Below are 24,991 nucleotides of genomic sequence, written 5' to 3'. Positions count from 1 at the left end.
TAGAGGTCCAAGAGCTGATCCACGTAAAGGGCGGGGCTCAGGGCTGAACCTGGGACCTAAAATATTATCATTATTATTCACTTATTCTTCTGGCTCCATTTTGACCATACCTGCGGAACACCTGAAACTCAGTTCCGAGGATGGAAAGAAGTGGGGAGCCATGGCAGGTGTGTGAGCAGGAAAGGCACAGGCAGATCTGGTGTCGGAGAGTTGGGGAGGGAGAGAGGGCAGAGGGGACTCTAAACCTTTGGGGACGCCCATAGGGTTGGGGGTGATCTAGGGAGAACAGGCCCATGCCCTGGCTGCACCAGGCTCCCCAGCTGCCCAAGGGAGCAAACAGCACTCCTTGGTGGGTCCTACCTCCCAGACCCCACCTGCATCCCACCCATCCAGGCCAGCCCCTGGTCTGACCTTGCTCTGTTCTGCCCTGTCTCTCCACCTGTCTAATTACCACTCAAAGTCTCTCTGTGTCTGAGTCTTTATCTCTGCATCTCCAACCCTGTCCCCAGCACACCTTTCACGTCCCTACCCTGGCCGCCTATTCTTAGCAACCCTGGAGCCTCCCTCCTGGCTAGAGAAAGGAATGGGGGGACTGAAATAAGAAGCCTCGGTGCAGCTGTGGGTGGAGAGCACCTGGGGCAGCAGCAGCTGACCTCACTAGCCCTCCAGTTCCATGTAAGAAAGTGGGTCACCTTTTTCTTAGCCAGGAACATGGAGGCCCAGAGAAAGTAGGCTGTTCCTCTCCAAAGGGCTCTCCTTGCCTTCTCTGCCACCTTCAAAAGCACAAAACTTAATCTTGCTTGAATTTAACCAAAACCCAAACGCACTGGCATAAATGTGGAGGGTTTTCTGAACTTTGTTGAGATTTTTCTTCACCAGAAATATCACTTCCTCAAAGACTTTCCAGAAGTTTAAACACACACACACACACACACACACACGAACTCCTCATGTCACCAGGAGGACTTCAGTGTCTATTTTCAGGTAGTGACAGAGCTGACTTCCTCGTGACAGTGTTCCCTTCTCTGCCCAAACAAATGAAACCAAATTGTTTTTTACTTTTCAAAACTTTAAAATTGAAGCCTAACTCTGGGATGAACTGAGGGAATTCAGATGATAGGTTCATGTGCAAAATTTCCTGTGAACATAACAAATTGTTTTCAGGAAAAAAACTGAATGCTTATCAGGGCTGATGCATTCGACCACGTGTGAATACAAGGACACCTTCTGCCTCTGGGGTTTTCTGGCCAGGGACACGGGCAGAATGTGTTCAGAAAGTCTGCTTTTAGAGATTTTAGACACTGCTGGCAAGGGTGACAATGGAAAACACTTTGTTGGAAGACAAATTGGTGACAGCTGTCAAAATGCAAAATGTGACTGTTTTGGGAACCAGTGATTTAATTTGTGGGGTTTTGCTATTGAATCTTATGCTGTTTATTGGAACAAAAATTTAGGAAAAAAATAGAAATGGTCTAAATGTTTATTGGTAATTATTATGGTATTGTATGTAGTGAAAACCTGAACAGGAGGCAAAAGGAATAAACAGATCCCAAAGACATAATGTTGAGCAAATAGAGGAATTTACATCATTAGTTTTTCCATGAAAAGAAAATCTAGCCCTGGCTGGTGTGGCTCAGTGGATTGAGTGCCAGCCTGCAAATCAAAGGGTCACCAGTTCGATTCCCAATCAGGGCAAATGCCTGGGTTGTAGGTCAGGTCCCCAGTAGGGTGCTCGTGAGAGGCAACCACACATTGATGTTTCTCCCTCCCTTCCCCCTCTCTAAAAATAAATAAATAAAATATTTTTTTAAAAAAGAAAATCTAGCTGAGATTAGTTTTATATTTCACTACATTGTGTTGGAATTTGGGTTTTTCTCACTATTTCTGGGCTATATGGGTCTTTCCAAGCTACATTGTAGTAATTTGAGAGGTTTTTAAAAAAGATTTTATTTCTTTATTTTTAGAGAGAGGGGAAGGGAGGGAGAAACATCAATGTGTGGTTGCCTCTTGCACACCCCCACCGGGGACATGACCTGCAGCCTAGGCATGTGCCCTGACTGGGAATCAAACTGGTGACCCTTTGGTTCAAAGCCTGCGCTCAATCCACTGAGGTATACCAGCCAGGGCTTAAATATTTTATTTATTTATCTCCAGAGAGAGGGGAAGGGAGAGAGAAAGAAAGGGAGACAAATATCAATATGTGGTTGCCTCTTGTGTGCCCCTATCTGGAGACCTGGCCTGCAACCCAGGCCTGCTACCTAGGCATGTGCCCTGGCTCGGGATTGAACCAGCAAACCCTCAATCCACAGGCCAGCACTCAGTCCACTGAGCCACACCAGCCAGGATGCAATTTGAGAATTTTAAGCATCGTCTTCTGTTTGAAACCTTTGGAGGATCGAGGAGGAGTGTCTAGACTTCCAATGGACTCAACAATGAAGCTTAACCCAACTCAACTACAGAGCCTTCTCAGATGCCCAGGGAAGAAGATTCAACTGCCTCTCAACCTGTTTCAGAAGGTCTAGCAAAGAACCTCAGTAACTTGACTCAACCCCAGTACCAAATCCCCTTCCCTTCTACCAGAATATTCACCCCAACAGCAGGACAGAGAGGAATTTACAGGGGCTGGGACTGGGGCTGGGTCGGAGCCCACTCTGCAGGAAGAAGCATGGAGTAAGGACATTGGCAACTGCTCAGAAAGAAAGGATGCAACGGATGTTACAGGTTATTAGATACCGCACCCTGTCTCTGCTCTGAAAAGACCCACAGGAGCGGGGCATTGAGATTGAATCAAGATTCAGAAGATTTAGATGTAGCCGCCATTATTGCCTGTATCATGGAGATCCTTCCGATAACATTAGCGTGGAGAATAATTGTGACGTGGGGTCAATTTAGTCATAGCCCTTATTCTTGTACTGTTTTTTTTTTCTTGCTAGTAATTTGAGGATCATTGTGCAGCAGCTTGGAAAGCTACTCTACACTAGGACAGACTATACACTGATATTATGATAACCTACAATATAAGGTCTGTAATGTGGGGTTTTTTTGCATCTCTTTTTTGTCTTCCTTGATACCAGAAACTTATAAGGAATCCATGCAGTTTGTATTTGAATGACTTCAGTCTACTTCAGATCCACTTTTTTATTTGACCAAAAGAAACACTAATAAGTCTTAAGTATTGCTGGTGTGTTTAAGAAGCATGAAATTCAACATCAAGAATTAGAAGCAAGTAATTTGTGTGGAAGGAATGAGAAAGAAAGAAAGAAAGAAAGAAAGAAAGAAAGAAAGAAAGAAAGAAAGAAAGAAAGAAAGAAAGAAAGAAAGAAAGAAGGAAGGAAGGAAGGAAGGAAGGAAGGAAAGAAAGAAAGAAAGAAAGAAAGAAAGAAAGAAAGAAAGAAAGAAGGGAAGGAAGGAAGGAAGGAAGGAAGGAAGGAAGGAAGGAAGAAAGAAAGGAAGAAAGAAAGGAGAAAGAAAGGAAGAGAAAGAACACTGGGTGGTTTGGCCAGAGCATAATTAACACAAGGTGTGTTAACTAGATGCTCTGGTTTTCAAAATTTTGAATTGTACATTTTTTGACGTGCTATTTCAATTTTTAGTAGCAAGTAAATGTGTGTATAGAGGATCTGATTAAAATTTGAGGTATATTTGAGTACCTTTTAAAAAATCTAGCTATTGCCAGGTAGCTCAGTTTTTCAAGTATTGTGATGACACACCAAGGCTGCAGGGACCAACAAATACATGAATAAGTGGAACGACATAATCGATGTTCTTCGCTCTTTCTCTCTCTCACTCTCTCTCTTTCTCCCCCTCTCTGTCACTGGCCTGAGGCCACACAATGGTAAGTGGCACAGCCAGAACTTAACTCCACAGCCCTGCATTGTAACTGTGAATTCACTCTGCCTACGATGGCCCCATTAAGGAGGATGGAAGACGACCTTCTCCCACCTGCTGGGATTGGGGGGAACTCTGTGGCCCTGGCCAACCTCGAAGAACAACTGGTTGGGCACCTTCCCCCTCTCTCTCTAAAAAATCAATTAAATTTTTTAATTTATTAAAACAAGTTGTTTGAAAAAAGGAGCATTACAAATAAAGGATGTGAGACCAAATTTCCAAAAAGAAATTGAATATTATTTTTTATCTTTATACAAAGACATTAGTGTGTATTTTTAATACCCTTATTCTTTTTTATGAAGAATTTATTATTTTTTAAAGATTTTATTTATTTATTTATTTTTAGACAGAGGGGAAGGAAGGGAGAAAGAGAGGGAGAGAAACACCAATGTGCAAGAGATACATCGATAGGTTGCCTCTCACATGCCCCCCAACTGGGGACCTGGCCTGCAACCCAGGCATGTGCCACTGGGAATCGAACCAGCAACCTTTCAGTTCACAGGCCGGCGCTCAATCCACTGAGCCACACCAGCCAGGGCTAAACATTTTTTTAATCCTCACCCATGGATGTTTTTATTGCTTTGAGAGAGTGAGACAGAAACATCAATCAGTTGCCTCCTGTATACACCTGAACTGGGTATTAAACCTGCAAGCTAGGTATGTGCCCTGACCGGGGATCAAACCTACAACCTTGGTGTTTCAGGATGACACTCCAACCAACGGAGCACTCGGCCAGGGCTTACCTCCGTTTTAGAGAGGAGAAAATCGAGGCTCAAAAGGAGGAGGAGGAGGTCACTGGCCTGAGGTCACACAATGGTAAGTGGCACAGCCAGAACTTATCTCCACAGCCCTGCATTGTAACTGTGAATTCACTCTGCCAACGATGCCCCATTAAGGAGGATGGAAGACGACCTTCTCCCACCTGCTGGGATTGGGGGGAACTCTGTGTGACCCTGGCCAACCTCGAAGAACAACTGGTTGGGCACCACTTGCAGCCCCCAACCCTCCTCCCTTCACTAACCAGATGGGAAGGGTCTGGGAATCAGGAATCACCGGGTAGCTCTGAGGACCAAAGGTCAGACAGGGGTTTCCTGCCTACCCCTGGGAACTTCCTCCTTCCCCACACAACTCCTGCCTCCTTGGTGGACACCACCCTGGAGCCCCGCTCCCCGCTGTCGGCACCCCCCACTCCATCACACCGGCTAATGGGGGATGGGCCCCCCTGCAGCAGCTGTCACCCAGCAAGGGTCCAGCCTCCTTGCCTCCTCTTTGTCCCTTTCTCCTTGGCCCATTCCTCCTTCCTGTCACCTGAGAACCCAGGGGGCTATGGGCTGTGTCCAACTCTGTCTCCCCAAGTCTGAGGACCCCACCCCCCTGGCTGGGGCTGGGGCTGCTGCCTCTTGGAAGGGCCTGACATCACCCAACATGGGGGGTTTCTCTGAAACTCCTGGTTCTGGGGTGACAAGCAGGAGGGTGCACCCAGAACTCTGCTCCTTGGTTCCAAACTCTCCTCCATGCCCACCTGGGGGTGACCCCCAGTGAGGCTCTGCCATGTGACACTTCCTGCTCACCATCTCACGGAGCCCCAGAATAATGCTTCTAGCCCCTCCCCAAAGCCCTGTGACTGGGCATCGTGTGTACCCCATATTATAGACGGGGACGCTGAGGCACAAACAGAAGAAGCCCCTCCCATGAGCTAACACAAGCCAGACCAGCTCTCCCTGGCTCCAAGTTCATCACTGTCATGCTGCTGCCCCCAGTGTTCTTGTTAAGCACCTGTGTGAGCTGGGATTGGGTGGGACGACAGCTTGGGGGATCCACGCCACCACCATCCTCGGACCAGCCCTCCGTGAGCTAAGGGCTCTGCTCGGTTCAGCCCACTTAACTGGCACAGCCCTGTGAGGTGGGCACACATCCGCAGTCAGCCTGCTGGGAGGGAAGCAAACACGGAGAAGGAACAGCTTAAGATCCAGAGGTGGTCCCTTCTCCTCCCTGCACCTCAGTTTTCCTCCTCTGCACAGTGGGGATGCTGACGGGACTGCATCTGCTGCAGGCACTGGAAACAGTGCCGGACACAGGCAGGGGCCAGTGAAGATACTGAGGCTCAGAGAGGTTGAGAAAGCCAAGTCACCCGGCTGGTGCCCCACCCGGTATTAATCAGAGAGGCTGGCAGGCCTTGGTGTCTGCCCCCCACCCCGTGCCCCGCCCTCCCTTCACAGCCTGGGTGGGAGTGTTGAGATAACCCACTGCCCCCTGTTTCCTCTTGGCCAGGAAGGAGCCAGGCAGAGGAAGTATTAAGACGAGTAATATAAACACTCCCCCCTGTGGGCGGCAGGGTCCAGAAGGGGCACAGCCACTACCCAGAGCACAGCAGGCAGCTGAGCAGCGCCAGTGTGCCAGGCAGCAGCCCAGGGAAGAGATGGGCCTGGCCACAGAGCACGGGGGGCCCTACTCTCGGGCCGGGACCAGCTCTCACGGCTGCTGGTATTACTTGCGCTACTTCTTCCTCTTCGTCTCACTCATCCAGTTCCTCATCATCCTGGGCCTGGTCCTCTTCATGGTCTACGGCAACGTGCACGTGAGCACCGAGTCCAACCTGCAGGACGCCGAGCGCCGGACTGACGGCCTGTACAGCCAGGTCGTGGGGCTCACAGCCATCCAGGCCAACCTGTCCAAGGAGCTCAACCTCACCACCCGCGCCAAGGATGCCATCATGCAGATGCTGCTGAGCGCCCGCCGGGACCTGGACCGGATCAATGCCAGCTTCCGCCAGTGCCAGGCTGACCGGGTAAGGCCAAGGGCCCCACACTGGCCCTGGTGACCCCAGGAAAGTCACCTCACCTCTCTGAGCTCAGTTTCCACATCCACAAGATGGGGAGGCCCAGACCCTACATTTTGCCTGAGGAGCCCTAGTAGATCAGCAATGCGTATTTTGTTTGTACAAGTATATCCCATGCAATGGCTGGGACATGCTGAAAAAACAAACTATGCACTACCTATCTGGAATTCAAGTGTAACTGGGTGTCAGCCCTGAGCCCACGACTTAATATCAAAAAGCACCCAGAATGTGCCAGTGGCAAAAACACTGCACCCAAGAACGGGCCAACTAAAAACTCAGAACTTTCGGTTCTTTCTTAGTAATAAGTATGAATTGCCTATATTTGTCTTATGCTAGTATCCGCTCTAGAAATATTGTCTCATCGCCGAAGCCCAAGAGGTAGGGAGAAACTCTAAGCTTTTTTGCAGATGGGGAAATGAAAGCTTGAGAAGGGGGCAGCTATCCCTGGGGGGCAGAAGCAGGCGGCCCCCAGGAAAAAGTCACAGCAGCACATAGAGGGGTCTCACAGAGACTCTCACCCCCTCGCACTCATGTCAGACTCACTGGGCAGTCGCCCGTGCTCACGCTCACATGTGCCACACACGCACTTTGTCTGTAGAGGCTTTGGTGCCAGAGACACTGAGCAGGGGGCTCTCCCCTCGGGCCCTGGCTGGGATGGGAGGAAGGCTGGGTGGAAATAGCCTAGAATTTTCCCACAGGAGGGGTCCTGGCTGGCTGGTACGGGAGGTGGCAGTCGGGCTGGGGTAGGATAAGCCTCTGCTGGATCCTCACACCACCCAGCCCTCCTCACTGGACAGAGAGGCCTCCTCAGAAGTGCCCCAGGAAGGGTCATGTCTCCCCATCTCAGACCCCAGGGCAGGGCGTGTCTCCCGCAGACTCCCAAATGGGTTTAGGTGCCCCTGTGATGCCCAGAATGGGGAGAGTCCCTCTTAGACTCCAGAGCAGGGCAGGTCTCCCCTCAGACCCCCAGGGAAGGACAGCTCCCCGTCAGGCCCTCAAACGGGATGAGTCTTCCTTCAGATGCCATAGCAAGGCAAAATGGGGAGAATTCCCCCTCAGGCCCCTTGGGAAGTATGGGGAATCCCCCATCAGACCCCCAGATGGGGTGAGTCCCCCCTCAGACCTCCAGCCTGGGGCACATGCCCCCTCAGACGCCAAGGGCAGGGCTGTGCACTTCCTTAAGCCCCCGCCCAGGTGGGGCGGCCCCTCAGTTGTCTCACTCCCTGGGAATCTGGATCATCCAGGACACGCACTACGTCACGTCCAGTGGTCCAGCCAAGGAGGCACGAGGAGGGAATCAGGGTCCTGAAGGGTTAGACACGCAAGTGCCCCGGAACTCAGACTCCGTCCCAGAAGGTCAGGGATCTCAGAATCCGGATCTTCACAGCTTCGAATTTTGAAAAACAGGCTTTTATTCACTTAGAGTTAACAAATTCCTCTGGGCTGGAACCCCTCAGGGTTTTCTCTTGAGCCCATGATCCCATGGATCCCATGCCCCCATCCCCAGAGGGAGGGCGCTGGGTGCTGTGGGGCAGCCCCGGACCTGCCCCAGCTGCTCTCCCACGGCCCCAGTGTCTGATGGTAGCAGATGTGAACCTTGGTCTTTCCCCAGTTCTGCCGGTGCTGAGAAACATGCTTTTTCTTAAACCATGTGCAAGTACAGCTGCATTTCCAGCCCTGAGATCCTGGGAGAGAAAGGAGACTTGGACTCAGTGATTTTTTTTTAAGGTCTGCCCACTGCCACCTGAATCAAGGTGCCAGGACCCAGGATGTGGGTCACTTGTTCTAACCGGATGATGGCCTCTTTCTCACTTTGTGTTCGGCTCCATCTCACACTGGCTCTCCCTGCAGCCCCCTCCCCCTTCCCTGGCTCAGGCTTGTGGAAACAGAGGTGACTGAATCTTCCCAGCTGTTCCTCTGACCCCCCACTCCAGGGCACCAGCACAGGTCCAGCTTCCTCGGGACAAGGAGTGACAGAAAGACAAACCCCTGTACTCTTCATATATTTACTTGCTGTATTTCTTCGCAGGGTTCTGTTCCAAAGTTCAGAAGGCATGGCCTTCACTATATCGTAAAAAGCTTAATTCACGCGCCATGTAACTGATCCACTTAAAGCGTCCAGCTCAGCGATCTTTAGTGCACTCGCAGAGCTGTGCGCCCATCACCACAAACAACTGCAGACTGGTTTTCATTGCCCCAGAGGGAGACCCCGTCCCCATTAGCAGACACTCCACATTCCTCCCTCCCCACAGCCTCTGGGAACCGTTCATCTGCTTTCCGTCTCACGGATTTGCTTATTCTAAACACTTTACCTAAATAGAATTGACACTGTGTGGCCTTTGTGACTGACTTTTATCACTCAGCATCATGTTTTCAAGGTTCGTCCACACTCTAGCTTGGCCCGCTGCCTCCTTCCTTTTCATTGCCAAATTGTATTAATTGTAACAACACCTGAAGGTCAGACCAGCTTTCCCTCCACAGGAGCCACTCCCTTAGGAACTGGGCAAAACTAAGTCGTCTGGCTGCTGGATTTGGGGCTCCAGCTCCGAGGATCTGGGCAGCCCAGGGTCAAGGGGCCCACAGGCCCCTCTGAGCTCTGTCCTGTGTCCCGTCTGGGCAGGTGGTCTACGTGAACAACCAGAGGTACATGGCTGCCATTATCCTGAATGAGAAACAATGCCAAGAACAACTCAAGGAGGCTAGCAAGAGCTACAACAGTGAGTGGCCTGGGCAGTGGGGGGACAGGGTGGTGGCCTCCCTGTCCAGTTCCTTGGCAGCCCCCCAACTTTCCTGAGTCTTATCATCCTACACCTGTAGCCTCGCTCCTCCTGCTGAACCAGAAGGCCAAGATGCTAGAGATGGAGCTGGCCAAGGAGAAAGCTCTATGCACCAAAGACAAGGAAGGCCTGGGGCTGAGCAAGAGGCTGGTGGAGGAACAGCTGGCCGAGTGCAGCAAGGCCCAGGAGCAGCTGCGGCAGGAGCGACAGCTGGCCGTGGATCGACTGCAGAAGGTGCAGGCCCTCTGTCTCCCACTGGAAAAGGACAGGTTTGAGACGGACCTGCGCAACCTCTGGAAGGACTCTGTTATCCCGCGCTCCCTCGAGGGGCTGGGCTACCATGCCCTTGGCTTGGATTTGACCACCATACGGAGAACCTGCGATCACATGCCTGCCCTCATGAGCACTAAAGTGGACGAGCTGGCGCGGAGCCTGCGGGCTGGCATCGAGCGTGTGGCCCGCGAGAACTCAGACCTCCAGCGCCAGAAGCTGGAGGTCGAGCAGAGCCTGCATGCCAGTCAGGGGGCCAAGGAGAAGGCAGAAAGGGAAGCCCAGGCCCGGGAGGCCAAGCTCCAGGCCGAGTGTGCCAAGCAGACCCAGCTGGCGCTGGAGGACAAGGCGGCACTGCGGAAGGAGAGAGACAGCCTGGCCAAGGAGCTGGAGGAGAGGAAGCAGGAGATCATGCAGCTGAAGATGCAGCTCGATGTCAGAAACTCGGCCCTGGACACCTGCATAAAGGCCAAGGTAGGCTGTGGCCCTGGATTCGGGTGACATTGGGGTTGGGCCTAGCAGCCAAACTGGTGGTGACGTCTAACTCGGGTTTGAGGTTGGTTTGTATTTGGGTTACTTAGGACTCACTGCAGAGTTTTGTGGACCTTAGGACAGGGGCCAAGCTGACACGGGATCAGCGCCAGGGGAGAGGGCGGGGTTAAGACTGGAGTCGGAGGTAGGGCGGCTGTCAGTCCAGGGCCAAGTGAGGGGCGAACCTAGAGTATTGGTTGCTTTGTGGTCGGGCTGCGTTGAGGCATTGAGGGTGGACTTAGAATTTAGGCTAGGGTCGCACGTCGGTGGCTATTGAGCGTACAGTTGGTTTAAGGATTATGATTATATATCCACGTATTGGCATTAAGATTGAGGTGGAGTTTGAAATTGTGAATGACACTGAAGAAGGGTTAAGGATCAGGGTGGAGTTCAGAGCAGCCGGATGGGCCTCAATGTTGGTTTAGGGTGAAGATTAGGGATTCACTGAGTGAGGGCTGGCGTCAGGGCCCGGAATTGTTCGAGTCGAGTGGGAGTGTCGGGGCAATGGGTCAGGGCTGCGAGTGGCGTGGGGGTTACCGCGAGGGCTCGGGCAGGTCTGGAGCAAGGCTTGATGGGATGTTGAGTTTGTGTTTAGTGTTGGGTCAAGGAGAGTTCTGGGTGGCTGCCATGTCTAGAATTGGTTTGGGTTAGGATTAGGTTCCATCTCACTAGTCTTAGAATTGGGATTGAGTTTGGAGTTTGGGTTACAGGAAAGGTTAAAAATTGGGTCGGGGTTGCATGCAGGGGAAGGCTGGGTCTAGGGTTGGGGGAGTGAATCTAGGATGTCAGTGGCACCGGGATTGGGCCGAAGCACTGCAGCCGGAGTTGAGGCTCAGGTGGGTGCAGGTGGCTGAGGGGTCTAGAGATGGTTAGCAGTTTGGGGCCAAAAGTGGATTTAGGATCTCAGGGGCATGAGGAGAAGCAGGGACCAATGCTGACCATGAGTTAGGAGCTGGAGTCGGGGCGGGTTTGGATGGCTGGTTGCGCGCTGACTTGGGCTGGCACTGGGATGTGTTTGAGGTGAGGAAGTAGGTGGCCCTGGCTTAGGATGGGGGTACGCTGGCAGGGTACCAGATTCATGTTGGGATCAGATTTTAAGAAATTTGGGTTCAGAACTGGTTTTGGATTTCAGGTTTGGGGGACTTGGCTCCAGGGTGTTTGAGGCATGGCAGTAAGACTCGGGGTCCAGGGGTTTACAGAGTGGGCGACTTCAGTCTGCAGGGGTGGGCACTGGGTTGGGTGGATGGACTCAGTGGGAGTCAGGGGCTGGCCCTGCAGAGCGGGGTCTCTGGGGAGCTGCCAAGCGAAGCCAGTCCCTGGAGTCCCCAGTCATTCGAGGGCAAGTAGGCACAGTGATGATTATGCATCCCTCAGCACCTGCGCCCCCCCATGCGCACCTGTCCATTTCTCCGCCTTGGGAAGACCTCACAGCCGGCCTCCAAGGGCGAGGAGGGCCAGGAATCTCCCTGGCACTCTGGTTCAGGGGTCTCAGCATCTACCAACCTCCCTCTACCTTCTTCTCGCAGTCACAGATGGGGCCTGTGCCGAGACCTATTGGACCTGTCCCCAACCCCCCGCCCATTGGTGAGTGAGGGCAGAGCCGGGAAGGGGGCTGCTGCCTATCCCTAGCCCAGGGGAAGGTGCCCCTAAGGCAATAGATTGGGCCTAACCCCCTCTCTTGGCAGACCCAGCTGGCCTGGAGGAATTCAAGAAGAGGATCCTGGAGTCCCAGCAGCTCTCTGCAGGCAATGCAGCCCCATCCAGGTGAGGTGCTGCACAGGTTGCAATGTTCAGGCTCAGTGCTTTGGTCTCAGGACTTGCTGCTTCCCTAATTGAGTGCCCGCTGTGTACCAGGCCATATGCTGGGCCCTGAGGACACAGGAGTGACCAAGATGCATGCGGCTCCACTCATGACTCCACTCATGAGCCTCCAAGTAGGGGGCCAGAGAGACAGTGATGGAGCTGTGGTAAGAAGCATGACCAAGAGCCTACAATTATTAGGTGCTTAGTGTGAGCCTGGCACAGTTCTAGCACTCTGCACTATTAACTCATTCAGCCTATCAGTGGGTGAGCTACTGTTACTCCCACTTTCTGGGTGAAGAGTGAGGCACAGAGGGGCTGTGCATCATGCTCCAGGGAGCCCAGCGAGGGAGGAGCAAGCTGGGATGTGAGCCCAGGTGATCAGACTCCGGATAGGCCAGGGGGGGCCTCGGTGAGCAGAGGACCCCTGAGCTGGAGCAAGCCTGGGGAGGGCAGGTGAACGGCTCTCCAGGCGGCATGAACAGCTGGGGAGAAGGTCCAGTGGCCTGGCCCAGGGTGGGGGAGGGCGGCTGCAGTGGAGGGAGGGAAGGAGGGAGAGCAATATGTGGGAGTGACCTTGGGCCTCTCACTCCACCCCTCACTTTCTATTTCTACAAAAATGGGGGCCTCTGAAATCCAGGGCACGGAGACACTTTGCCCGCAGTGAACTGCTGCCCAGCAGTGGCTAGGGCGAGGGTCTGGGGGCCTCAAGGATGGCTGGCCCAGGCTCAGGTCAGGGCTCCACGCCTCCCAGGGCCGATGCCCTGCGCATCACAGGGAAGGAAACTCCGGCCTCCGCCCTGGGGACTACCAGTGCTCCCCACTAGGCAGAGGCCACACCCCCTCTCAGAAACACACCGCTGGCCCAGGACCTGGGGATCCTCAGTCCCATTTGCTGAGGTTGGAGGGAGGCACTGAGATTTTAAGTCAGACCCCCTCGGCCCCCTAAGCCGGTGGTTTCATCACCAGACTACCGTCCACCTGGGTCTGTTTCGACTTCAGGGCGCTCAGTGCGGCCTGGGGTCCAGACGTCCATCCTCAACAGCCCGAGGTTCACCACAGGTGCCCCCTTCTCCACTACGCACCCCCTCGGCCTGGAGTTCACCCCGCTGAGGAGTGAGGAGATCTCCTCGCTCCAAAGGCTCCGTCTGGGCGAAGCCCCGCAGCCTCAGGCGGCCTGCAGAGAGGGGAGCAAGAGGGTAGGGAGAAGCCCCTGCTGGGAGCAGACAGATTTCCTTTCTCCATCTTGGCTTGAAGCCACCGTGGCAAGGAAGGAGGTTCTATTCTTGTCCCCATTTTGCAGAGAGGGTACTAAGGCCCCAGGGAAGGGATCAGCCCAGGCGTCATGCGTCAGCAAGCCAGGGCCAGAGCCAGGCCTGTCCAGGTCCCAGCTGAGACCGGGGAAGCTCTTGACATTGTTTACCCCAAATGCTGTCCCCCTGCTAAGGAAACAATGCCCTCTTCAGCCTGGGCCCCTCCTGCTTATCTCTGCAGGGTCTCAGGAAGGGCCTCTGGCTCCCTGAGCTCCTTCCCTTGAGAAAGGGGCTGGGGACAGCAGGCCAGGGCCCTCCGCTCTGGGTCCAAGTCCTGACCTGGCCAGCCACTCAGAGGGTAACCGCAGGCAATCACTGGCCAGAGAGCCACAACATCCAAATTTTAGGTGTACCCAATCAGGGGCCAGGCCTGAGGTCCAGCATCGACTCACCCACCCCACTATGTAGGAGCTGATTTCCTGATTAGCCGTGTTCCTCTGCACCTGGAGAAAATCTCCGCCAGGGCCAACTCCCCCCACCTGCAGCCTCCGACCCGCGTGCCCGGCTCTCGTGTCCACAAAGCAAGGGCAGGCCCAGGGCCCAGCATCTTTAGGGCTTGAGCACAAGGTCCTGCTTCTTAATTGCACATTTTGGGGCCATTTTCCATCAATGGCGAGTGCGTGACCTTTCCTATGCTTGGTAAGACGGGGTATCCAGTGGAGGTCAATCTCACAAATTCAAAGAAAACACAGCTGAGAGGAAGAGATGTGAAGAAAACACTGGTTCCGGGGCCATATGGCTGGAGGTGGGAGAGCCTCGCTGCGGAAGGTGGAGGACAGGAGCGCAGCCCTGGTTCCAAGCCGGGCACACAGCGAGCGCTGCTCGAGTTCGTTGTTTGTTCACTCAACACGCATTTCTTGAACCGCTGCTAGGCGCCTGACACAGGCAGGAATCAGGTGCAGAAACTCACGCCCTCATGGGGCTCACATTCTCATGGGGAGACGGATAATAAACCAGACAAATGAGTCATTATAAGGCCCTGTGGTGATGGGTGAGATAGAACAGGGATGAGAGAGTGTGAGAAAGTTAGGATTTTCCACAGGGAGTGGGGTGGGGGTCAGCATGGCAGGCTTCCCTGAGGAGGTGACTTTTGAGCAGAGAAGTAAAGGAGGTGAGGGAGGAGCCACTGGCAGGGAGAGCGTTCCTGGGAAGAGCGCACCAGGCCCAGAGCACAGCCTGTGCAAAGGCCCTGAGGCAGAGCCACGTCTGGTGAGTGTGAGCGAGGAGGCTGATGTGGCTGGAGCTGAGTGACCAAGGGGGCAGAGTGAGATCAAGGAGGTGACAAGGGGACGGTTTAGGCAGGGCTCTGTGGTGAGGACACTGCTGTCAGCAGAGGAGGCTGTGACCGGATTCAGGGGTCAGCACCCTCTGGTCTGGTGGGGGGAGAAGGCGGGAGCCAGAGATCAGTGTGAAGCCGACCCACCGCACTGGTCCAGGTCAGCACGGGAGTCCAGGAGCCTCGGTCTGTGGAAAACAGCCAGGGGCGGCCCTGCCCCATGGACTGGCCTGCACAAGTGAGTGAAGCATGGGCGTCAGACAGAGGCTGAGCTGGGGAGGGTGGACCGGAGCCAGTGAAGGAACGTGAGGCCAGGGCCCCAGGGGAGAACCAGGGAAGGAAGGGAGGGGGCCAGCGGAAGCAGACTTGGCTGTGGCCCCCTCCTCCCCCACCAGGAAACAGCCTCTGCGCCAACCCCTGACCCCTCAGGAGAACCTTTGCCAGGCCAGGGGGAAGGGCATTCCCGACAGCAGCAGGATGGCTCCTGCAAAGGGGGTGGAGTGGAAGCAGGATAACAGTTCTGGCATTTGGGGGAACTGTGGTGGGGGTTGAGTCCCAGAGAGGAGGCCTGGTGGGGAAGAGTGGACGGAGCCTTGAAGTCCAGATCAAGAGGTGGCTCTGTCCTGAGGGCATGGGGGTGGGGGGCGGCTGGAGAGCAGGCGAGTAGGGGCCGCTCCTTAGAAAAACCCTCCTGGGAGTGAATATATGGGCATGGGTGTGGGCAGGACAAACTCCCAGGACCCCCAGGACCTTAGGGAGCAAAGATGACATTCCGACAGACTGCAGCAGAGGTCGGGGGCACAGGAGGGGCCCCACTGAACCTCCGCCTTCTCTTCTGTGCAATGAAGAGGCACGCATCTCGGGCCCGCCATCCCAGAGACGTGCAACAAGTAGGGGTCCATCAGGGGGTCGAAACCCGAAGGAGCCGAAGAGTCAGAAGGCAGCGGTCGAGGGGTCGGGTAGGAGGAGGCAGGCCCGGGCAAGGTTCGTCCTTCTGACTGCTGCATTCCTGTTTCCTCTCTGCCCCAGTGGCTGAGCAGGCTCCAGGCCCCAAGGACCGAGGGGTGGCCCAGATTCCCCGCTCTGCAGACCTGTTGCAGCGAGACGCCCACGGCGCGGGACACAGCAAGGGCTGCAGTCAGGCGACCTCCATGCACACGCACCATAGTGGGCACCCTTGGCCACACTCACCTCCCCACCCAGGCCCCAGTACTCTCATAGCCCACCCCTGCACCACACGGTCCCTCACCCACAGGTGCCACGATGACAGCCCACGGAGACACGGTAATGATGTCACACAGACATGTGACATGACACACACGTCTGTCAAACCCTTGCCCAGTGTCTCAGCCCTGCACACACACAGCCCTGCACACACACTCAGCCCTGCACACACGCAGCCCTTCGCCCTCCCCCTCAACCTCCTGATTCCCTTATCTCCCGACTTCCTCACCCGCAGCCCTTCAGGCCTGGCGAAGTGAGAACAGGAAGACATTCACCTCCATCCCCAGGAGAATTTCCAGACCCTCCTTGCACTCCAGGGAACATCTGGTCCAAGGGCGAATTAGCCCGCTGGCCCCGTCATGGCCGGCAAGAGCACAGCTCCTTCGCTCCCTCTCCCCCCACACCTTGCCTGTGGTCCCTAGGAAATGTTAGTGGCACTAAATAAATGTTATCAGTCCCTTCAAAGACTCCAGAGTCATGGTTTATGCTTTGAAACGACACCACATGGCCTTGAGCAAGAGAAAGACTAGAAAGGACACGCAAACTGGAGGGCCCCTGCCCACGCTGCCCCAGCGTCCCGGGGCCAGAAGACCCAGAGCAACTGTGGGGGGCACCCATGTCCCCCACGGCCTGGGCAGCTGTGTATAGGAAGATGCAGCATTGTGGTCAATTCTGTGTTTCTTTAAGACAGCAGATATTCACAAAGCAGATTCTTACTGAGCAGAGTATCCTTTTGCAGCTTTCATTCTTCTAGATTTGCAAAGATTCCCCCAAGTCTTGACAACGTTTGTTGAGGTTACCACAGCCTGTCGTGAATTGCAGGAACTCCTCCTTGCCAAAATTATTCCAGGAACAATATCACAAAAGTCTCAGGTCATTTGTTTTGTTTTGTTGTTTGTGGCAAGATGGGATGTCAGAAAGTTCACCAGTCTACTTTGGGAGTGCTTCAACTCCATGATCAGGTAGCCGGGGAAAAGCACAGCAGAGGAACACAGGAAAATCGCAGTGTACCCAGCAGACTGGAAAAAAAAAAGCTTAAAGTCCCTAATATCTACTGCTGGTAAAGATGTAAAAAAAAAAAAGCGGGGGGGGCGGAGGGGGCATCTTCCTACAGGACTGGCGTAAATGAAAATCTTGTCATAGCTCTTCTGGAAATTAGTTTGGCAATATGTAATAAAAGTAAAGATCTACCACCCTGGCCAGTGTGGTAGAATGTCGGCCTGTAACCAAAGGGTTGAGGGTTCAGTTCCCTATCAGGGCACATATCTAGGTTGTGGGTTTGATGCCCAGTCCAGGCCCATACGGGAGGCAACCCAACAATGCTTCTCTCTCTCTCAATATTTCTCTCTCTCCCTTCCTCTTTCTCTCAAAGTAATGAAAATGTCCTCAGGTGAGGATTAAAAAAAAAAGTAAAGATGCACCAACCCTTTGACCCAGTCACCCCATTCCTGGTGCCTCATCCCTGAAACATAAAAACTCCAGAAAAAAAAGCAAATGGCCACCAATGGAATAAACAACCTAAAAATTGTAATCTAGAATCTCAGTTTGTACCCCCACCCCCACCCCAACTGACCTTGATTCCCTCCCAGTCCATCCCCTGGGACTGGGGCAGGGCGGGGGATGAGTCAGGAGGCGCTGGGGCTGGCAGCTCATGCGGGGCAGGCCGGTCTGGAGGGACAAAGGAGCGATACTTCCTGGATGCGGAAGTGCGGGTGAGAGACAGCTGCTGCAGGAAACGCTGGCTGGGGCCCCGCCAAGTCAAGGCAGGGGGGTTAGCCAGGGCAGGCGCCCAGACAGACCAGTCTGGAGGCCCCAAGGAAGTGGGGACATCCCTGTGACCCTGAGCCCAGTGCCTGGGCAGCCTGAAGTCCTGGCCTGCTGACGCGGGCCAGCCCCAGCAAACATAAGACGCCGGAGTTTGGGTCTGGAGCCAGACATCCTGGATTCAGATCTTGACTCAGTCCATCACAGCCTCCATTTTCTCATCTGAGAAATGAGTGTGATATAATCACTCTGAACTCGCTGGACACGTGGGTGCAGGTCTCTCACTCTTGGTTGGTCTCTCCCATCCAGAGCATCCCAGAATGTCCTCCCTCCAACCAGCCCCCACACCCAGCCCTCCAACACCCAGCCCTCAGCCTCTGCCTCCGCTGTGGTCTCCATGCTGGTCCAGAGGGACTTCCTATCACGGGATCTGACCTCAGCCCTCTGCTGACACAGCTCCCCAATACCCTGGGAACAAAGTCCAGTTCCTCATCTCTGTTGTACCCCCCTCACCCCATGAACAATGAACCCCAGCTCCAGCTGTCCTGGATGTTTAATTCTCTGACTAGAGTCACTGACTTTTTAAAATCCTCACCCAAGGTTATGTTTATTGACTTTTTAAATTATTATTTTCATTTTACTTATTTATTTTTAGAGAGATGGAAAGAGAAGGAGAAAAACATTGATGTACTAGAGGTACATTGATTGGTGACCTCTTGCACACTCCTGACTGGACACTTGGCCCGCAACCCAGGCATATGCCCTGACTGGGAATTGAACCAGCAAACTTTTAGTTCATGGGCTGGCATTTAATCCACTGAGCCACACCAGCCAGGGCTGATTTTTGAAAAAGACGGTATTTATTTACTTTTAGAAAGAGGAGAAGGGAAGGAGAAAGAGAGGGAGAAAAACGTCAATGTACAGGAGATACATCAATTGGTTGCCTCTCACACACCCCCAACTGGGGACCTGGCCCACAACCCAGGCATGTGCCCTGACTGGGAATCAAACCAGTGACCCTATAGTTTGCAGGCTGGCACTCAATCCAACCGAGCCACACCAGCCAGGGCTAGACAGACTCTTAGTTGTAATTTGTGCTGTGCCCTCAGACTAGAATGCCTTTTCTTACCTGACAAATTCTTTTTTCTCCAAGGTCTAGTCCCAGAGATCCCACCTTCAGGCAGCCCTCATGGATGCCCCAAGTGTAGCCCTGACTGTCCTGGGGTCTCCCCAGCCCCATCCCTCCATCCCTCACTCTTTCTGGTCCTGATCCTATAGCTCTGATTCACCCAGGCCTGGTGGCTTTCCAGGGAGAGGGCAGGGACTGAGTACCAGTTAGGAGCAATTGGCAGATCCCCTCTGTGACCCTGTGGTCCAGCTGCCGGGTGACGTTCTGACTCTTTGGGGATTTCCTGTGACCTCTATAAATAACCCCCATGGCTGCTTCCCACAAATCGCCTCATCCTTCTTGGAAAAAAGGGACTGTAGCCAAGGATCTCAGTCCAGCTATGTGCCAGCGCCTAGGGGAAGGCAGGCGGGGGGCCCCCGGCATCCTGTCCCACGAGCATCTCCTTCCCCACCTGGACGCTGCTCACCCTTCCCAGAAGCCCTCCAGAAGCCCCATTCCATGATACATGGACACCCACCCCCACTATTATTGCTTTTCTCCTCTGGGCATCAATTCTCTTCTGCAGAATGCACCAGCTACCTGAGTAACCCTTTCCGTCCAGGAGCCCTCCTTTCGGGGGCAATCCCAGCTGCCGAATAAGCAAAGAAATCAACAGATAGTGACACATTGCAATGAAGTCTATGGAGACACGGGGTCAGGGTGTTCCCTTTAGCTGGATGGCTGGAGCCTCCTGAAGACCCTCTTATACCCTTTGTGGGCCCTGGACACCTCCCAGCCTCTGCTCACATGTCCCCTGGAATCTAAGAGCTTGTATCTTCAACCACTGGAGGCTGATCCTGACTCTATTTGAGACTCAGTTTCCGCCTCTGGAAAGGGGAGTTGACTACTCTTAAGCCATCAGGCGGGTATGGCAGCCAGCATTCTTACAACCTTAAGGGGCTGCAGCTCTGCACCTGCTTTGTTAGAGCAAGGCGCCCTCTGCTGGTTCGTCATCACCATAGCAGTCCCCCATCTCAGATTCAAAGGCCTCACTGGAATCACCTCTCCCCTCTTCCCCCGCTCACTCACTCTGCTCCAGCCACACCTGCCACCTCGCTGTTCCTTGAACACATGGTGATGTTCCACCTCAGGACCTTTGCATGTGCTGTGCCCTTTGCCTGGGACACTCTCACAAGCTTCCTCCCTCTGGCTTACTTTTCACCATTCAGATGTCCATGCCTAGGCCACCTCTGCTCTGCAGGGCACCCGGTCCACATGTCCCTAACCAGGTCAGGTCCCCTCATGGTAAGTTCACATAACAGCCATAAGACCTCACTGGAGGAGCTACGTCTCTAACAAGGGGAGAGGTGATGCCTGCATGTTTCCGCCCATGTTCCCAGCACCCTGTACTCGGTCTGCTGCACAGAAGACCCACAGCAGACTCATGTCAGAGGTCAAAGACCCATGTGCAAGGATGAAAGCTGGGGACCTCCGGCGACTAGCTACTACTACTCTGAGAGTGTTCCCTCACCTTTAGAACTGCCCGCCACGTTGTGCTGGTATGAAGATCCAGTGAACTGGTGTGTACCATTCTAGACGGTGGCAGGTGCTCGATAAATATGCACTAAGTTAGTAAACAAATGAATGAGTGCATCAGTGAAGACTCAGCTCGGAAAGGGAGTAGGGCCCCCAGGATTTTGTCAGTCACTTTTAAGATACAAAAGACAAAGTTTCAAGGCTGACACTACAAAAGGAATGACAAGCTGCAGAGCAATAAATAACTCAACATATGTAAGAAATATAAGACAAAACAGGTGCATCCACAAGTATGCAAACAGAGAAAGTTCTAGAAGGACACAAGTTACGCTGTGACACCAGTGGCAGTGAGGGACAGGAGGAGGAGGATTTCCATATTTAAACATTTCTGGACCACCTGAAATTTTTTCCTTTTGTATTTAAAAAATAAATTAAAAACTATAAAACAAAGACCCCTGAGACCCTGATACCCACTCCCTCAACCTTCCATGGCTACTCCTCCAGCATCAGGTGCCCAAAGAGACTTTTGTTCAGCCCCACTCCAGGGCCTGAACCCCCAGCAAGTCCCTGTGAGGGAACATGGCCAGCTAGAGCTTGGTCACCACCAGCAACGGGGAGTTCACTCACTATTTTACAGTCAAGTTCTTCCCTAGGAAATGAGAATCTCACTTAGCCTAAGCTATTCCCAGATGTCTCAAGACTTCTGGGCATCCGTCCAGACTGGTCCCCTCACTTGCCCACACAGAAGTCCCGGAAGATGATGTCTAGGATCTCTTCAGTGCCCCCTCCACTGGTGAGGCAGGCCAGGTGCCCCCGGGCGATCCGCAGTGCCTCAGCCGCCAGGGCGACATCTTTAGCTTGCTTATAGTGGCCGAGGGCTTCCAGGCAGCCTTGGAGGTGATGCTGGTGCCTTGCCCTTGTCAGAAGTGGTGGACCTGCAGACGGGTCCCCACACCTGCAAGAGACAGAGAACATGGTCTCTCTTAACTTTGCAACCACCACTCAAAGGGGGGGATGGTCAAACCCATTCTGCAGATATAGAAACTGAGCCTGCAGGCAGGTATGTGCCCAGAGCTGTTGCTAACCCCCCACTTGAACTTGGGTGGAAGCTGTGGAGTGGTGCAGGGCAAGAAGGTGGGGCTCACACCGCAGTCAGCTCTTTCCTCAGTGCCTCCAGGAGGCCGTCCAGTCCCTCCCCAGTCAGGCAGGACAGCAGCAGGTGGGGGGGCAGTTCAGGACTGAGGTCTAGGTCTCCAGCGAGTAGCAGGTCCGACTTATTCAGCACCAGCAAGAGGCGCTGGCTGTTCCCATTATGGCTCTGAGCTATCGCGGAGGTGACAACCGTGTCCAGGAAGTTGCAGCTAGACGGAGAGGCCAGGTCAGAGGCATCCAGCACAGCCAAAATGAGGTCAGCCTGCTCCAACCTGGGGGAGCAGGGAGAACCAACAGAAGAGTGACCCCAGAGCAGAGCAATCACGGGCATTGGGTGGGGTGGAAAGGCGTAGAGCACTAGGTGGGGAGCAGAGCATGCGGGGCAAGGCAGAACATGTGGGCAGAGGCCAAACTCTAAGGGCTGCCCTCCCCAAATCACAGTCCTCAGTTAATTTTCTGATTCAGGAAGAAAGAAAAATAAATAGAACAGGAGGAGGAAGGGCCCCATTTCCCTCTCCCACCACTCTGCCTGCCCACCTCTCACGGGCACGCCGCACACCCTCCTGCTCCACGGGCCCCTCGCCCTCCCGCAATCCTGCCGTGTCGCTCAGGAGCACTGGGAACCCAGCCAGGTCCACAGGGGTCTCTAGCACATCACGGGTGGTCCCTGGTTCTGGGGACACGATGGACACAGGCTTCCGGCCTGGGAAGGGGAAGAGGGTCAGAGAATGGGGGGGAGGTCAGTAAAGGAGTGATCCCCTCTCCCAAGCTCCAGCCCCTGACTGGACAGAGCTCTTTCATCCTCCTTGCCCTCTTCCCCACAACTGAACAGCTCAGGCCCACACCCTGCCCCCTCTCCCACGCACTGAGCAAGTTCACTAAGCTGCTCTTGCCCGCGTTGGGGGGTCCTGTGACCACCACATGAGCCCCTGAGCGGAGCCTCTGCCCTCGCCTGGCATCTCGAAGATGTGCGTTCAGTGCCATTTCCAGCTCCTGCACTTGGCTGTCAGCTGTGGATGGAGAAAAGCAGAAAGGAGGGAGTGAGGGGGCTTCTGAGGGCTGACACTCCAGGTATCCCACACCTGACCCCCAGGCGGCCACACCTCGCTCCAAGACATCCTCTTCCAGGTTGTCATCCTCTCCGAAGTCGATATAGGCCTCCACATGGGCCAGAGCCTGGGGGAGAGGAGGTATGTGGTATGGTCACCCAGGAACCCATCCCCAAGCACCCCAATTTGCCCAGGTCCAGCCCAACCTGAGGGACCAGATTGGAAGTTTGTAGACCAGAAGCTCTCACACAGAGGATGGAGGTGGGGTCTCTGAGGCAGAAAATGGCAATTGGTGGAAATGGGGACTTGCCTTAGTGAGGGTCTCTGCCCAGCCACGGCAGAGGTGACCTAGCTCTCCATCCAGCTGCCGCAGGGCCTGCCTTCGCTGCGCCTCGGTTTCCGCATGGATCAGATCTGCCAGCCCCTCCACCTCAGTCAGGCTCAGCTTCCCGTGGGCAAAGGCCCGCCTGGTGAACTCACCCGCCTCCGCAGGCCGCAGCCCTGGCACACTGCCTGTGGGATGATCCTGAGTACTGAGACCCTGGCCCCCACCCAGGCCCACTGACAGACCTCGAACCCAAGGTTGCACTCACCCAGGGCCTGCAGGACGCCACTCACCACTGCCGGACCTCCATGCACGTGGAACTCCGCACAGTCCTCACCCGTGAAACTTTGGGGTCCTAATGTGGCAAGGCGGAAGCAGGGCACAACTTGGGCAACCGCCTGAAGGGAGTCAACTGGGTCAAGAGACCTACAGGAGGAGGTTTGGGATCTGGAGACCCTCACCTGGAAACCAGAGCACTAAGGCGCGGTCCAGGGGCTCCTCAGAGCGGGGGTCGGTGAGCAAGCGCAGGCAGGCCCTGCGCGCAGGAGGTAAGTCCCGGGGCGCCGTTAAACTCCGGAGGGCGTGCCCGCTGGCGGGGCCACTGGTCCGGATCACAGCGATGCCACAGCGGCCTTGGCCAGAGCTCAGAGCAAAAATGGTGGCCCCGGATCCGGGAGCCGGGGCACCGCTGCCCTGACGTGTACACGGTCTGGGAAAGAAGAGGAGAGAGTGCTTCTTGGAGGCTCTGCTTCAGAGTAGGTGGGCGGATCCAGGGTTGGAAGGTCGAGAAATGCCCCAAGTGGAGCCAGTCTCTGCGGTTAGGGGATGGAGACTGGAAGGCCTGAGGTCAGAGAATGACCTAATTAAAGACTTCAAGGCCAAGTGACCTAGATGTGGGCTCTGCGGCAGGGGGATGAATAGATCGGGGCTTGGGAGGACTCGAAAGGTGGCTCTGCTGCCGACAACCGAGCCCCCAGGCCCCAGATAAAGCATTTGGGCCAAAGCAGCCCCCCACACTGTTACACCCCTTATTCTGGTCATCCCACCTGCAAGGCCCACGTGCCGCCCGGGCTACCAGGATCCAGAGCCCCCGCCACATGGATTCTCAGCCAGCAAACCGCCTGTCAGCCCAACCTGAAGGATTCGAGTTCGGACGGGCCCCGCCCACTCCACGTCTAGTGTAAAGCACTTAAGGGTTCTCGACTACCATTGGGCGCCTTCAAAGTCGTACTATCCACCCACTGAAGATCCTCGTTCTTATTGGCTGCTGCCAGGAAAAGAGGCAGGGGTAGCACGCAGAGGTGCAGCGAAATGGCCTTCCCCATGGCAACACTAGACCACATTTTTAGGATCCTAGATACCGGAAATGAGGTGGGAGGAATGCAGGCACAAGGGGGTAGAAATTACAGAGAGGCGAGAGTTAAGAGTCCCATATTTCCTATTAGTACACTGCGTCGCCTTAGGTTAGGCAAATGGCCGGGGAGATGAGTTCCGGGGAACCGACACACTGGCTCTGGGCAATCTTGTCCAAACTTCTGGGAAGGTGCCTACTTGTTTTCCCGAAACTCGCCAAGTTTTCACTCCTCCCCAGCTTTCCCTCCCGCTGTTCCCTTGCCCCGAATACCCAGCCTCATTTGACAAATTCATTCTCGGAGCCTAATTCCAAGGTGGACTCCTGAAACCCCCAGCACAGCCCTCTCTCTCCCCTGGCCCAGGCATGCTCCTACAGAGCTGTATGTTGTCTGTCTCTGGATCCCCAAAAGCCAGAAACGGGAGTCTCGCAATTACTTTCAGGTTAATCCAGGACAGTGCTGGAGCGTGGATGAATAGAGTTTATGGTGGAATTCCTGGCACTGGATGGGCGGGGTCTCGGGGATCTCCCGAATGGCCAATTCTCTGTTTCTTGGACGGAGCGGGCGGGCAGCGCACCTGCATTTCAGGAAGAGTCAATCGGACACGCTAGAGTTCTCGTTATTCCCACGTCCAGCCCTACTCGATTTTTAAAATTGTAAAGGAGTGACGAACAATGATATTCGCTGTCTCCGAGTTGCTCCATCTGTCACAAGTATATATCAAGCGTCCACTATGTGCATTCTGAGAATCAGATCGGGCGCCTGCCCTCCTTGGACTCGAAGGGAG

The 24,991-nt window shown here is 54.4% G+C and overlaps 2 protein-coding genes, 1 long non-coding RNA gene and 1 pseudogene across 4 annotated transcripts; 2 read left to right on the top strand and 2 right to left on the bottom strand.

The window, feature by feature from the left end:
* The first annotated feature begins 140 nt into the window (after positions 1-140).
* On the top strand, positions 141-2,892 carry LOC123828577 (annotated as a pseudogene).
* A 3,319-nt stretch (positions 2,893-6,211) lies between these two features.
* LOC123828504 (plasmalemma vesicle associated protein) lies at positions 6,212-16,385 on the top strand. Its single transcript, XM_045853551.1, has 6 exons — positions 6,212-6,676; positions 9,348-9,444; positions 9,545-10,248; positions 11,832-11,889; positions 11,991-12,069; positions 15,724-16,385. Exons 1-6 carry the CDS (start codon positions 6,308-6,310, stop codon positions 15,728-15,730), a joined length of 1,314 nt encoding a protein of 437 aa, XP_045709507.1. The 5' UTR covers positions 6,212-6,307; the 3' UTR covers positions 15,731-16,385.
* Positions 16,378-18,488, bottom strand: LOC123828505. The gene is made up of 2 exons (XR_006787470.1): positions 17,492-18,488; positions 16,378-16,937 (listed from the first exon to the last, which is right to left on the bottom strand). It is a non-coding gene; the product is annotated as an uncharacterized LOC123828505 (long non-coding RNA).
* Positions 18,489-20,727: 2,239 nt separating this feature from the next.
* Positions 20,728-24,014, bottom strand: GTPBP3 (GTP binding protein 3, mitochondrial). Of its 2 annotated transcripts, XM_045853492.1 has the most exons (9): positions 23,899-24,014; positions 23,314-23,561; positions 23,121-23,207; positions 22,838-23,040; positions 22,582-22,654; positions 22,345-22,488; positions 22,016-22,181; positions 21,472-21,750; positions 20,728-21,281 (listed from the first exon to the last, which is right to left on the bottom strand). In XM_045853492.1, the coding sequence occupies exons 1-9, from the start codon at positions 23,949-23,951 to the stop codon at positions 21,056-21,058; spliced, it is 1,479 nt and encodes a 492-aa protein (XP_045709448.1). In that variant the 5' UTR covers positions 23,952-24,014; the 3' UTR covers positions 20,728-21,055. The 2 variants fall into 2 exon arrangements, with proteins under 2 accessions (XP_045709448.1, XP_045709447.1); XM_045853491.1 differs by having other exon boundaries at positions 22,345-22,654.
* Positions 24,015-24,991: the final 977 nt, after the last annotated feature.

Source organism: Phyllostomus hastatus, unplaced genomic scaffold (assembly GCF_019186645.2).
Source record: "Phyllostomus hastatus isolate PE091 unplaced genomic scaffold, TTU_PhHast_1.1 phas_contig_98, whole genome shotgun sequence".
Lineage (NCBI taxonomy): Eukaryota > Metazoa > Chordata > Mammalia > Chiroptera > Phyllostomidae > Phyllostomus > Phyllostomus hastatus.
This window is presented reverse-complemented; position numbering and strand designations above follow the sequence as displayed.